The following is a 14,921-nucleotide window of genomic DNA, read 5'->3' as shown; positions in this document are numbered from 1 at the left end:
AGTTGTCTATATTGAAAGAGAAATAACTAAAAATTTTGATTTAGATTCAATACTTGATTTTTTTTTTTTTGTTTAAAAGAACGCAAGTTACAATTTTAGACACTCTGTATTTCTTTTGTTTAATATATTTGTATGAATGTCTTTATATTATTTCAATGATATATTGTTCTTGACATATCAAATACTTTTTAATACATAAATTGTATTAAACGTATTTTATTTTTATTATAAATCTTCCTATCAGATTATTATATATGATAAAAAAATTATATAAAAGTAGAGTAAAAAATATTTTATATATATTATTCTAGTTTTGTTTGGCCCTACAATAAATTCCTAGCTCCGCCACTTTTCACGGCCTCACGACAGGGTACGTACTCTGATTTACATTCTCCTCAGAAACACTTTGATCTTGCTCTTCGTGAAAAACTAGAACCTGTGAGCTTGGGCTACCTCCTCTAGCCCCATCTACTTTTACTAGAGCCGTTAGAGCACTTCTAATGGATTTTTCATCATATTTTTTAAAATACATCACCAAATCTCACTTTTTCTATTTTATATACTGATTTTTACAATACATCATACATCAGCTTATCTATTTTTTATTCATATCATTTTAATATTATACCTTTTAATATTTTATAAGAGAAAAAGTATAATAAAAGAAATTAATTTTAAAGAAAAAATACAAGAAAAGATAGAAAACAATTAAAATATGTTTACATTTGTATACAGTTACTTCTACATCTAGAAGCAACACTGTATACGAATGTAAAATAGAAAAAAAATAAAGCATCCCTTGGATATATATTTTAGACCATTTTTCTTTAAATTTTACATAATAATAAGTTTTATAAAATCCATTATGAAAGCTCTTAGTCGATGAGATGGCATAGGGAATTGGAGGGCTAGTGGCGTGGGTTGGATATGAAAAAGTTGAGGTTATGTTTTTCTTTTAAGGTTGGGTTGAAACCGGCGTTTATCGAGTTTGACCTGAAAGCCCATCTAAAGCGTTTTATGTAAGGTCGGTCGGTATTTTTGATTTTTCTAAGTAAATTTAATTTCATCGAATTATCCAAACAACACTTAAATACAATCAAATAATTGAAAAGTATTGTATCTGCTGTTAGTTGACATGATATTTAATAAGCAGTGCTAGGGTCACCGAGAAGGGGTCCTATACTGCTCACCAGTAAGTTCTTTTTTTTTTCATATATTTTTTTAATCTCTTTAAACATTTTTTTTAAAAAGAAAAAAAATCACAATATTATTTAGAAATCTTACTTAATCATTAAATTAAAAATAGAAACAAATAAATAACTCTAACTGGAGAATTTGTCGGTGACTTTAGCGTTATTTTATCTAATATTTGAGAAATTGTTTATTTATTTATTATTTATTTTGATATCACATTAAAAGATGGTAAAAAAATAACAATAAAATATTTTTTTATGAAAAAAATATTGGTGCAAAATGCAAATAAAAAAGCACGTGCGAAAGTAGTAAATCTTAACGCCCAAAAGAAAAACGTGCAACGACACGTGAAAAACTACTCAGATGCTATCCTTCTGCCCTAAAATAATAAAAGCAATCTTGTATCCACAAACTCATTCAACTGTTTCAACATCCCTTACACGTTATAGATTTCTTTTTTGATATTTTCAAATTTTCCCGAAACGCATCCAAGATTTTTGAGATAACACATCCAAAAAATAATGGTAACGCCCAAAATGCTTGTGATTGGGTATCCTAAGAATTTTATCTCACAGATGTAATAATTACAAGGAGCCTCAATAATTCCGAAGTGCATCTTCCACTGTCCGTAAGCTTTAACTAACCAGTATTTGGTCGCCACCTGCACACGATGCCACTTGATGCCCAACTTGTAATCCCTCCGCCAGAGTCAGTCCCGGTTTAGCCCGATCCACCGACCCGTTAGGCTTCTTCTGCCGCTTCTGCGACACACTCTCCACAGAAGACAACGAGGAAGAAGGCTCCGGCGACGATCGCTTCGACGTTATCCTCACCGGCTCGGGCTCGCCTGAGTTGATCCGAAGAGGGAAGTTGAGCAAGGCTCTGGACCCTCGCATCCGGTACGCGGCTCGGTCATATGCCAGCGCGGCGTCCTCCGCCGTCTCGAACGTTCCGAGCCAAACCCGTGCGCCGTTCTTCGCCGGGTCCCGAATCTCGGCGGCGAACTTCCCCCAAGGCCGTTGCCTCACACCCCTGTAATGCTTTCCCTTCGCCGGTACCACCAACGGCGCTGCCTCCTTCTGCGGTGGAACTGACACCTGGACAGCCGAGCTTTCCGGCAACCTGTTCACCACCGGGACGGGGAAACATTCAGGCTCGGATTTTACGGCAGTGAAAATTTCGGGCTCGGATTTTACGGGAGTGAAAATTTGGGGCTCGGATTTTATAACCTTGGCTGGAAAGCCAAAATCGCAAGAGCCGTCGGATGATTCCGGAGCAAGTGATGGCACCCACCCAACATTCATGGCATCACGGAGAACTCCATACAATACCATGTCCTCAGAATCGTTCTCCTTCAAGGGTAAATCGCCCCAGTTATCTGAGAGGCAAGGATACAAGCTACCGAAACTGGAGCTCCGACAGAACATCGGGGTATTTCCAGAGAATCGAGTCTCTGTTTCACCGAGCAAATGACGGGTAATCGAGTCGAGAATGGCTAAATCAGACTCGGTAGCACCTTTTCCGTACATCATTTCGTATCCAAATCCGTTGAACTCTTCGAATGGGGAAATCCGGTGGAGTGCGTTTTCGGATTTAGAGATTAGATGTAGGATTTATATTTTTCTAGGGTGGTGCTGTAACTCTTGAGGAATTAAGACGGGGAAGGTATGATATATATACGCATAATTAAGAAAAGAGGTTCATGCACTTGGCAAGAAGAGTGGGGGATATTTGGAAGATCCTTCAAAATATTAAAAAGAATGTGGGTGGGATGTTGTTTCTATGAAGCTTCAGAGTAGAGCAAGTGGGGAAATGAAAAAGATATTGAACACGTGATTCAACTGCTGTTCGTGGGATTATTTAGAATATCCACTGCCAAACCCAAAGACGTCATTGGCCTTACCGCAGCAAAAAATATTGCTCTTCGCCTCATCTGTCTCTGCTCGGATTCTTCTTTTTCTTTTTATTCTTTCAGTTTATTTCTTGGATTATTATTCAATAGTAATTTAATAAAATAAAAATAAATCATGTTTGAAATAAATAAATATGCCCAATCTACTCCAATGATCAAGAATTTACGAGGTAAGGTTGAAGCAATCACCTTTCAATTTGTTCCGTAATTAATTGTGAAATTTGTTTTTATTTTATATAAGGTGACATGGTAATAGGTAAAGACAAAAAGTCAAGAGTCTAATAATATATAACTTGATTCTTTAAATAGAAAATATAAGTTTGAAAACCCTTACCAATATATATATATATATGAAAAATTTACTTACAAGTATAATTGCGTATTAATATATACATTAATTTAATGTGATTGATCTAAAAGTAAATTTTATTAAAAATAATATTAATTTAAATTTTAAATATAAATGAATCAATATTAATATACAGATTACTACACGAATTTACTTGTACATGACAAAATTCTATATATATATATATATATATATAAGAATGTAAAGATCAAAAACCCTATGTGCAGATAAAGACAACTACTAATTAAAGGTTGTATCTCCTAATTAATGACTAGTAATCAAAACTAGGGATAAATATCCATTCAAATTGTTCCAAATTGAGTGGTTTGGTATAACTATCTTATCTCATCTCATCTTATATAATCACTATAATTTTTTCAAGCTATTATATAAAATATAATAAATAATTCAATTTTTCAAATCTTAAAACAAAAATAATATTTAAAAATTATATTATAATAATATTTTATTCAACTTTTAACAAAACATCTCATCTGAACTGCATAACCAAACGAGCCATTCAAGTAAGAGAGATAGATATATTAAGTAGGGTTTTATGATATTTATTACTCAATTAATATTATTTATAATATTTATACAGACAATGATAAATATTACAGGATTCACTTGATGTTTTTATTTCTCTCTTACTTAAAAGAATTTAAAAGAATCTTCGTTCGAAGAATTGTATATTTTCCTCTACAAATCATCCCTTATATCCTTTTATAGAAAGGTGAAAGCATTATTGTAGATTTCATAGTTGTACTTGTCATTATGTTTTGCGTTAAGATTAGTGCGGTTTAGACGTTATTCAAGATTATAGGCATAGCAAATGGCAACAACAAAAAGTATATGGACGTGTGAGACTGAGAGTACATTACGAGACATAAAGTGCCTGTTGAGAATATGAGGACTGAATTAATGAATGTGAATCCATTACTTAAAGGTACCCCCCATTCACTACAAATGTCATGCGGAACTCATTAGTTTGTTTTATACCTCGTTTTTAGTTTTTCTCTCTAGTTTGTCTATAGACGCAGATTTATATTTAATTATTCGAGAATAGAGATTAGCTTATGCACATAAAGTTTTGAGTGTTATGATTCCATTGAGATATATAATATATAAAAAGGGGAAGGAAACTTTTATTGTTCTTATCCCAAAAAAAAATTCAGCCTATGAAAAGACAACAATTTTGACCTATCAGTTTATGCGATGTTGTATATAAAATAATTGCTAAGATGATTATAAATAGTTTGAAAATTATTTTACCACAAGTTATTTCTTCTAGTCAAAGTACTTTTTCTAGGGGGAGCTTATTAAAGATAATATTTTTCTTGTTTATGAAGTTGTCTATTTTATAAGAAGAATGACAAGCAGACGTGTGGATATGTCTATTAAATTAGATATGAGAAAGGCTTACAATAGGATAGAGTGAAATTTTCTTGAAAAGGTGTTGATTAAATTGGGTTTCGATCCAAAATATGTAGCGCTGATTTTGTTGTGTATCTTTTTAGTTTCCTACAATATTTTAATTAATGGTACACCTTCATCATCCTTTCTACCCCTACGGTGATTGAGACATGTGGATTCATTGTGACCCTATTTGTTTATTTTGTATGATGAAAGTTTATCCGTACTTATTCAAAATGCTGAAAATATAAGGATGATTAAGGGGATAAGAGTATATAATGAAGCGCCAACACTTAGTTATTTGCTTTTTGCTGATGATAGTTTGTTATTTTGTCAAGTTACTCTTACTGGAAATTCTGCTCTTAAGAACTTGCTACAGATTTGTGAAAAAGCATTGGAGCAACAACTAAATATGGAAAGCATAGAGTTATTAATTAGTAGAAATGTTGATATAGATGAGGCTAACAAGGATATTTGGAATGTACATTTCATTCGAGCATATGATCATTATTTGGCCTTGCCATCTTTTGTTTGGCGTTCCAAATCTATAATTTTTTTAGGATTTGAAGTCTCGTGTTTGGACTAAATCTCAAGTTTATCCGTACTTAATCAAAATGCTGAAAATGTAAAGATGATTAAGGGGGTAGGAGTGTATAATGGAGTGCCAACACTTAGTCACTTGCTTTTTGCTGATGATAGTTTATTGTTTTGTCAAGTTACTCTTGCTAAAAATTTTGTTCTTAAGAGCTTTCTACAAATTTATGAAATAGCATTCGAATAACAACTAAATCTGGAAAGCATAGAGTTATTAATTAGTAGAAATGTTGATATCGATGAGGCTATCAAGGATATTTGGAATGTACATTTTATTCAAGCACATGATCGTTATTTGGCCTTGCCATTCGGGGTATACAGAAAATTGAAAAATCGGTTGCCGCCGACAAGAACCGATGGGCCGCGTCAGGAACAGCTAGAACTAGTGGTGAACCGGATGGCGCACGTTGGAATTTATTCAAAACTGACCAACTTCGGTTCGGCAGCAGTTTGATCCTAGTACCAACCGTTGAACCGACCGAACTAATAAAACCTTTTTTTAAAATATACATACTCAAAATGACGCCGTTTCACTTAAGCGTCATTTTCCACGTATAGTATGCAACAGATAATTGAAATGATGGCATTTGGTATTAAACTAAACGGCGTCGTTTTGTATAAGATGTATGAAAAAAATATTTAATTGAAACGACACCGTTTGATTTTAAACCAACCGGCATCATTTCAAGATGAGACTATCTTCAACCTCCAACTTCTTCTTCCTCCGTTCCTCGCATCCATTGCAACAACTCTCTCTCTTTCTCTTTCTCTCTCTCTCTCTGCAACACTGTCTTTCTACTCTCTCAAGCGAACTAAGCCACTAGGGTAACCGAAAATTTGCCAAGAGCAGATAGAGAACTACCGGAGTCGATACGCCCATTTTTCCTCATCCTCATCGACAGATTACGGTCGGTGGCTTCTACCTCTTCAACGGCGTCGGTCAAGATTGGTTTGCCCAAAAACCATGCCGAATACTTCGGTTTTCACCCTTACTTGCCATCTTTTGTTGGGCGTTCCAAATCTATAATTTTTTAGGATTTGAAGTCTTGTGTTTGGAATAAATGTCAAGGTTGGAAAGATAAACTCTAAAATGTGTAAGTTGGGTAAGTTGGCCTAAGATGTGTACATCTAAAATGCATGGAGGGTTAGGGTCCCATAATTTAGAAATGTTTAATATTTCGTTGCTTACTAAACAAGGGTGAAAATTGTTTACCAACTCTGATTCGATGTTGTATAAGATTTTTAAAATCAAGTATTTCTCCTAGACTTCTATTTTACAATCAACTATTGGGTGTAATCATTCCTATGTGTGGAGGAGCATTTGTGTAACAAGATATGTTTTCATCAAGAGATGTCGCTGGCAAATTGGGAATGGCCATAGTATAATGTTTGGAAAGATCAATAGGTATCAACATGGTTTGATTCTCTTGGATCTCGACCTTCTCGATAATTCCCTTTAGAAGCTATTGTAAATATGCCATTTAATCTTTCCTATTGATCTTCAAATGAAGAATTGATTAAGGTGCCGTATTAATAGTGAGTTGAGATAAAAGTTTAAAATTGAATAAAATATTATTAGAATATTATTTTTTGATATTATTATTATTATTTTAAAAATTAAAAAAGTTGAATTGTTTCTTATATTTTGTGTGAAAATTTAGAAAAATCTAATGATATGATAAGATGAGATGAAACACTTTCACTATCCAAACGGGTCTAAACATGTTTTTCCCCTTTTTGTGGCTGAAAAGATTATTCAAATTCTTTTGCACTCCTAAACTGTTGATAAGCTTGTCTGGGGTATACCGTATTACTAAAAATGGTTAGTACACTGTTAAATCAGGGTATCATTTTGTTTTGGAGTTGTTTCAAAGCAATGACAGGCTGAAAGTTTAGGGTCAATAAGGAAGTCTGAATATTGGAGGAAGCTGTAGAATTTGTCTTTGCCTAACAAAGTCGGGAATTTTTCCTGAAGATTTAGTAACAATAGTCTTCCAACAAAAATATATTTAGGACTGTTCATCCGGGCTGGATAAAATCCGGCTCGGACCGGAACCCGGATAGTTCCCGGTTATGAGTTTCGGCCCAGATTTGACCCGGGCTGAAACCCGCATTTATATAACCGCTCTACCCGGTCTGGACCTGGGTATGATACCCGGGTTATAATACGGAACCCGGTTATACCCGGGTGTATATAAACTGAAAAAAAAAACCCTAGCCGTGACTTTGGAAGCCGTCCCCTACCTATCCCGCGCCGAACCCTCTCTGAGTCTCCCCGAAACCATAGCCATCGTCCCTCTCTGATTCTCTCCAAAAACCTAGCCGTCGTCTTCATCATCGTGCCTCGTCGTCATCCTCGTGCCAATATATGTAAGTAGATGCTTCTGTAATGCTGTACGTACACAGTCCATGGCTTTTGCATGTATATGGAATTAAGTGCTTGCCTTCTTTTGTTGAGATCATTTCCAGAATGATATCATAATATTTTCTTAATAATTTAGATTTGGTTGACATTCATTGCCAAATCTTCTGGCCCCCCTTCTGCAATTGAAAATCTGTTCATTGAAATTAGTAGGTTGAGCAATGGAAGATCTCAGGAGTTCTCTCTGCAATGAGCTACGAACCTCTGAAGGTTTTGGCTCCAACAGCAGCGATTTTGTGGGCTAGTGGTGGCATTGATTCGAGCTAATAGGCTGTCCCTTTTTTTTTTTTTTTTCTTTTTTTGGGAGTTTATGCTTGTAAGGAGTAAGCACAGGTTTTTGGCTTGATTTGAGCTAACAGCTGATAGTTTTAAATGCATTTTTTTTTCTTTTTTCTTTTTTTTTTCTTTTTCTGGGAAGGGGGGTTTAAAATTTACCACTTTAATCGTCTGCATGTACAAGAAGTGTAAAGCTTAACATTTAGTTTTGTATGTTCTACAGGTGATGGGAAGTAGGATTTATCTTCCCAATTTTTCATTTTTAAGGCATTTTCATAGCTCCCAGTTTATAACTGGATTTAAAAAAAAAAAATCCGATTTTAACCCGGAACCCGGAATCCAGGTTTTAAAAAACTTGGATACATCCGAGTTTCGGACCGGGTCTCACCCTGCTTAATCCGGCCCGGGTTCCAGGGTTGTAATCTGGCCCGGGTTCCAGGGTTGAAACCCGGATGAACAGCTCTAAATATATTAATTGAAGAGGGGTGTTATATATGATGGTTTGTGCGCCCATTGTCATTTCCAGCAAGAAGATCAAATTCATTCTTTGTGGTGGTTGTGCTCCACTATTAATCAGATCTGGGGTTCTTGGTCAAGTAATATTTTTCAGTTGTTACATGTTGCTACTCGGTTTGATGATGTTAAGGAATTTAATGGAAGTCACATCTTTTCTTATTATTGCTTGGGGAGTTTAAAAATATAGAAATCTTTGCTTATTTGAGAATACAACATGTTCACCACAAGAAGTTATTGATAATTGTATGGAGTATGTGGGAAGTTTTAATTTTATTAACTATTCTCAGGCTGTTGTGAGGATTAAAAAAGGGGGGAAAAAGTCCTTATTTCGGAAGCTTGACTCTGTTGGTGTTGGGGCAGTTCTAAGATATGAAAAGGGTATTGTTTTGTTGGTTTTAAGTAAGAGGGAAACGTGGGTCTTTAATGTGGCTGACATAAAAACTTTAGCTGCTTTGAGAGGTTTGCAAATGATTTTACAGTTGGGCTATTCTAGTTTACTATTGGAAGATGATTCTTTGCTTGTTATTAAAGTTAAGAAAAATCTAGTTATAAATATAAGTATATATTAATATGTGCATTAATTTAATGTGATTAGTTAAAAAATAAATTTTATTAAAAATAGTGCTAATTTAAATTTTAAATATAAAAGAATTAGTATTTGTATACAAATTAATACGCGACTTTATTTATATGTAACAAAACTCATCAATAAAGTCTCCGAAACCTAAGTTAAGTAATCATGGGCCTTTTATTATGGAAATTCAGCGTCTCCTACTACCATTTTAGAATTATGAGATTGTCCCCCACAAAGTAATGAATCAGCACATTCATTAGTTCAACATGCAAAATGGATTGCAGATACAACTAAATGGTGGCGCTCCTATCCTAACTTTATTGCAAGAAAAATTCTAATTTCACCACTCAAATTTACTGTTTGGTATTATTACTAGAGTTTTTTATTTTATTTTTTAATTTTTCTTTTTACTTAGTTATTAAGAAATTATTTTTTAATAATATTGTGATTTTTTTTATTTTTTAAAAAAATATTTAAAAATTTTAAAAAATACATATAAAAAAAATTAATTAGAACTAATGATGGCTCCAGCGAGAGCTGGGCAGCTGTGGGCATAGACCCACCCTTATTGCAAATATGGTGATTTTAGATGCTGATCTGTAATGATTATCTGTATTTGTATTAAGATTTCGGAACCTGTTTGGAAATTGTTTCTATAAGTTGTAAGTTGTATCACGTTCTTGAACTTTGAATGAAATAAGAAGTTTATCAAAAGAAAAAGAGGACTCCAATAGACTAAATAATTAATTAATTTAGTCTATTAATTATTCATTCATAAATAATTAATCACTAAAGTGCTAAGAGAAGTAACATCTAACGTAATACATAAAAGTACTCCTTACATAACAATTATTATCGCCATAATTCTGGAGCGTGCACTTTAGGTGAATGGGATTGAGTATAACTTAATTGACTGACCCTTATATATATATTACCATTTTATTTATTTATCTGAATTTCTTTTGATTTTAAATGGATTTAAATCCAAGAAATTAATAACCTTTTTTTTGAAAAATTAGTAAAAATAATTACTTTTTAAGTTCTTTATAAATTTTAAAAACGAAAAGAAATTATAATAATGGGAGAAAGGGGTTGGCGAGGCGAGGAAAACGAAAAGGACATGTTTTCCAAGCAGCCACGAATACATTGCTTGTAGACATATAAGTGCATATATTTACTTTTGGATAAGCGTCCCAGAAAGTCAATGCCCCATTAAGATCTGTGTGTGGGTATGGCCCACGCACACACAGACACGCATTTCGCGCACTCTTTCCGTTTTTGTTTTTTATTCTTTCCATTTAGGTGCCTTCAAGGAAGGTGGGTCACTCTCTGTCCGTCACAGTCGCAGTCCCCTTAAGTCACCTCTTGTGACGAGAGTGGCTCCTCTTGGACGATCCGACTCTTGTCACCTGTCTCTCAATACAATTGAAAGGCAAAATAATCTTGCAACGTAACAAACGCACTCCCAAATTAAATGAATGTCCGATCTTGTCTTGTCTTTGTCTTACCATTACATTTTTCTCGTTGCTTTGCTTACGTTGTGTTTCTAGTTTTTCCTTCTAAGAAAGGACAATAAGAAAGAAAATTCACATGATATGTGAAGTACAAGTGCACTTGATCACATACTTTTTTTTAATCCGATGATTTGTGAAGAGTATAAAAACTTCTAAATACTATTGAAAATGATTGCTTGATGATGTTTTAAAAAAGTGGTGAGGCGGATTACAAAATTATGTTTGGATGTGAAAACCTTTTAAGTTGATTTATGAAAAATAATATAATAAATAATTTTTAAAACATTTATTTAATTATTTTCTTTTTTAAAAGAAAGAAAATCGACTCGCAGCACAACCACAAAAGTCATGAATTTCATATAAACCGATTGCTTAATTGTCAACAAAATAACCACAAAAGTCAGTCATTTACTCTAATTTAAACTAAACCGCCACATGTTCAATGAACTGAAAGAAATCCGAGTGCTTTGGCCGATCAGACAAAATGATCAAAACAAAACAAGAAATGTATGTAATCGTAGACTCTGACTTCAAATAGTCATGTTTAATATTAAAAGGAGGAAAAGAGAGAAAAGAAGGATGCATCTTCACGTAAGACTTGATATTAATCTCCATTAAAAATATATATAGATATATATGATATTTATTCAAGAACAGAGTTTCCTTTTAAGCCGAAACCATTTTCTATTGAACAGAATTGAAATTGCAACTCTATTGCCGTGGTTGGTCTCTCTATTTTCTTTTCCTTGGTTTGATCACATGGCACATCCTACGAGGAATATGATGACACGTCATAAACTTTGACCGATGACCATCTTGGTCATGTTTGACTTGGACCGTAGACTATTCTTCCTTTCCATTATTAGAAAAGCAAACCGGATCTTGCCGCCACGTGCCAACTACCCGCACCTGAGCAGCACCGCAATGTTTGAGTCGAGTCTCGTCTTTACAAAACGACATTAAAGAATGCAAATCCAAGATAAGGCCCAATTCCCCACGTGTTTGTTTGAATAGGATGCTGCAGATCATTTGAGCTAATTTTCTACGCTAACCAACTTGTTAATTCTTTATACTTAAAAGAAAAGCAACTTTTAATTCATTTCCTACATGGTTAACACTTCGGATTTGCATTTCAGATTGAATATAGTATCGTAAACACGAACAAGAATCTGCATTACCAAAACTTTTTGCGGCATCAAACGTTTGATTTCAAACATATGACTCTTATGATAACCGATATATATATATATAATTAGTAGCTTCAAAGATATGATTAATTCGTCTTGACGTCAGATAGAAAATAAAAACAAAATGAACCTATGGGCATTTTTGTTGTTTTGATCAAAGTTTTTTAAGAGTAATTTTCACATATTATTTTCATCTTACCACGTAAAATGCAGTTATAATTTTATCACCTCTGACCTATCCGTTACATTTTCATCTTCGTCACAAAACAGATGCGACATACATATAAGGATCCAACGTGCAATCGCAGTGAATGTCTTTAAAAATGTATTTTGTTACATTGAAATCACACATGAACTCTTTCATAAATGTTAATATACTAATCTCCTCGTCCAAAAGAAATCGTAATACTGTTAAGTACTTCTTATAAACAAAATAGAATTTAAACTCTGCTAATTAATTAAAACTAGGAGCTACAGAAAAATAAATCAACATTAGGCAATTCAATTTTGTGCAACTAAGTGCATATTGCGTGTCTAGCAAACTGGCATTGCAATTCTTGTTCGATCAAGCCTTGTGTGAGTGTTAAGCAAATAACTCATTTGAGATCTAACTAAACTAAGCTAGACATGAGCAAACTCAAACGAACTCATAGGTTGGATTTTTTTTTTTTCCATCTCCCTTGTGTGATTTTCTCCCGTTTACTAACTGTTCTTCATCTCTAAGCTCCTTGTTGATGCAAAAAATTGTACAACAAGTTGTAATAGGAGAAATAGTCATTCATGAGTAGAGTGACGGTTCAAGCCTCAACGAAGCGGTTTGAAGCCCATGGTGGCGATTTGGGGTGTTAATACGGTGCTCATTATATGTATATCTATAATAGTAAATAGAAAAAAAAAAGGATTGGAAATGTAAATATAGTTAGAGACACACAAATTTGAGTAGCTCGGCATAGGGGGTACGCCCATAGGATGTTTGGAGGGCAAATCCACTATAATATGTGTATTTTACAAATTTTCATGGTGTCTCATTGATGGCTTGCAAAATTTCATATTGCAGATTTTACAAGTTCGCTCGAGCGGAGGCTTTTGGCCGCTCGAGCGAATTCAGGCAGATTCAAACGCTCGACTGCCGCTCGACAGGGAGCTCGAGCGGGTTGCTGAAAAACGAAGATCGCTCGAGCGGAGACATTGGCCGCTCGAGCGAAATCAGGCAGAGTCGAACGCTCGACGCGCGCTCGACACCCCGCTCGAGCGAACATCGTATTTTGACAGATTTTAGGTTTTCCGCCGTGGGACCATATAAAAGGCCATTCTTCACTCTAGAGCCGCGGTTTTTTGACTGGAGAATACTCTTTGGGAGAGAAAAACATAACTAGAGGGATTCAAATCATTTGTTTTGGAGACGAAATTCCAATTTATTGCACGTACGTTGGATTCATACACGAGCACGGACGGGAGAAAGGCGTTGAATCGTTCTCTTGAGCTTTTGACGACCAGTTGAGGCTGCAAAGAGGATTTTTCAGTGTTTATTTTCTTCTTCCCATCTTCTCAGAACAATTATGGTGAATTCGTTTATGTTGAATTCCAATTCTAGTATGAGCTAAATTTTCTTCTTTCTAGGAAAACGATGTAACCTAATTCCGAACCATGCTTGTTTGTCCATGCTAATTTAATGCAATTCTCTCTTTGTTTATCTGATTTATTCTGAGTTTAATGCTTCTAATTAACTGGCCACTGATTAGATGATTATTAATCTTGTGATTTGCTATCGAAAGAGGGAATCATAGGGTAGATCTTGGATATTTCAGCATAGGTAAGTATAGAGATCGAAAGACTTGTATGAACCTATGTAGTGATTAAATCGTTGGTCTTATTGCGTTCTTGATTATTGAATTTGCATACTCTTGTGTGAATTGATAAACTAGAATCACTTCCAATTGACTATCGAAAGAGGCTTTTGGATGAATTAGAGATTTGCTAATAGACAAAAGAGGTTTAAGTTAAATTAGCTGGATGAGAAAAGCATAGTGAAGAATTATGGTGAAATCGATTTCCTAGAAGTTTTCTTCCCTATTGAATTTGATCTTCAAACATCAGTTTTACTTTCTTTGCTTATTTCTCTTGAGTTGATCTAGTTTTATTTGCTACTACAAAAACCTTAGCGATTCCTCTAGATAGAATTGAGATTAGTAAAATTTTGGTATTTGGCAAGAGTAAGGTACCAATCCCTGAGGACGATACTCTACTTATTACTTTACTATAAAACTACGATACTGTGCACTTGCAGTTTTGCACCGGTCAAGTTTTTGGCGCCGTTGCCGGGGATTGGTTTATTCTTATTCTTTTTGTCAATATCGATACAAAGTAATCTTGGTTTTAATTTAGAATTTTGTTTTAATTTGTTCTACAGGTGTGTTTTTGACGTTGGATGCGCCGTGCTAGATCTCGTGATATTATTCCTGTTGATCCGGAGATTGAAAGAACTCTTAGATCACTAAGAAAAAATAAGATACTAGCCATGGCTGAAGAAGATCGTGAGGTACTACCACGCACCTTGAAGGACTATGTACGGCCAGTTGTGAATGGAAATTACTCGAGCATAATGCGCCAGCCAATCAATGCCAACAACTTTGAGCTCAAACCAGCTTTGATTAGCATGGTGCAGCAGGCCCAATTCAGTGGATCACCACTTGATGATCCCAATGTTCACTTGGCAATGTTCTTGGAGATTTGTGACACTGTGAAGATCAATGGTGTTACTGAAGACACCATTAGACTGAGATTGTTTCCCTTCTCTTTGAGGGACAAGGCTAGAGGTTGGCTACAATCTCTACAACCGGGAAGCATCGTTAGTTGGCAGGACATGGCTGAGAGGTTTCTTGCTAAATTCTTTCCTCCTGCCAAAACAGCCCAACTCAGGAGTGAGATTGGCCAATTCAAGCAAAATGATTTTGAGTCACTCTATGAAGC

The 14,921-nt window shown here is 34.7% G+C and overlaps 1 protein-coding gene and 1 non-coding gene across 2 annotated transcripts in view; both read right to left on the bottom strand.

Moving 5' to 3' along the window:
- Positions 1-1,616: 1,616 nt before the first annotated feature.
- Positions 1,617-2,933, bottom strand: LOC122280393 (ethylene-responsive transcription factor 2-like). The gene has a single exon (XM_043091279.1). The coding sequence runs from the start codon at positions 2,724-2,726 to the stop codon at positions 1,830-1,832; it is 897 nt and encodes a 298-aa protein (XP_042947213.1). The 5' UTR covers positions 2,727-2,933; the 3' UTR covers positions 1,617-1,829.
- Positions 2,934-14,862: 11,929 nt separating this feature from the next.
- Positions 14,863-14,921, bottom strand: part of LOC122283482 — a 107-nt gene continuing 48 nt past the window's right edge. The window contains exon 1 of the small nucleolar RNA XR_006230885.1: positions 14,863-14,921. This exon is cut by the window's right edge and continues 48 nt beyond it. This is a non-coding gene — a small nucleolar RNA (small nucleolar RNA R71).

The sequence above is a fragment of the Carya illinoinensis genome, chromosome 11 (genome assembly GCF_018687715.1).
Source record: "Carya illinoinensis cultivar Pawnee chromosome 11, C.illinoinensisPawnee_v1, whole genome shotgun sequence".
NCBI lineage: Eukaryota > Viridiplantae > Streptophyta > Magnoliopsida > Fagales > Juglandaceae > Carya > Carya illinoinensis.
The sequence above is the reverse complement of the archived record's forward strand: the minus strand, read 5'-3'. Positions and strand labels throughout refer to the sequence as shown.

Coding starts and splice junctions, on each gene's coding strand:
- LOC122280393 (XM_043091279.1), bottom strand. CDS start 2,726: ATGATGTACGGAAAAGGTGCTACCGAGTCTGATTTAGCCATTCTCGAC.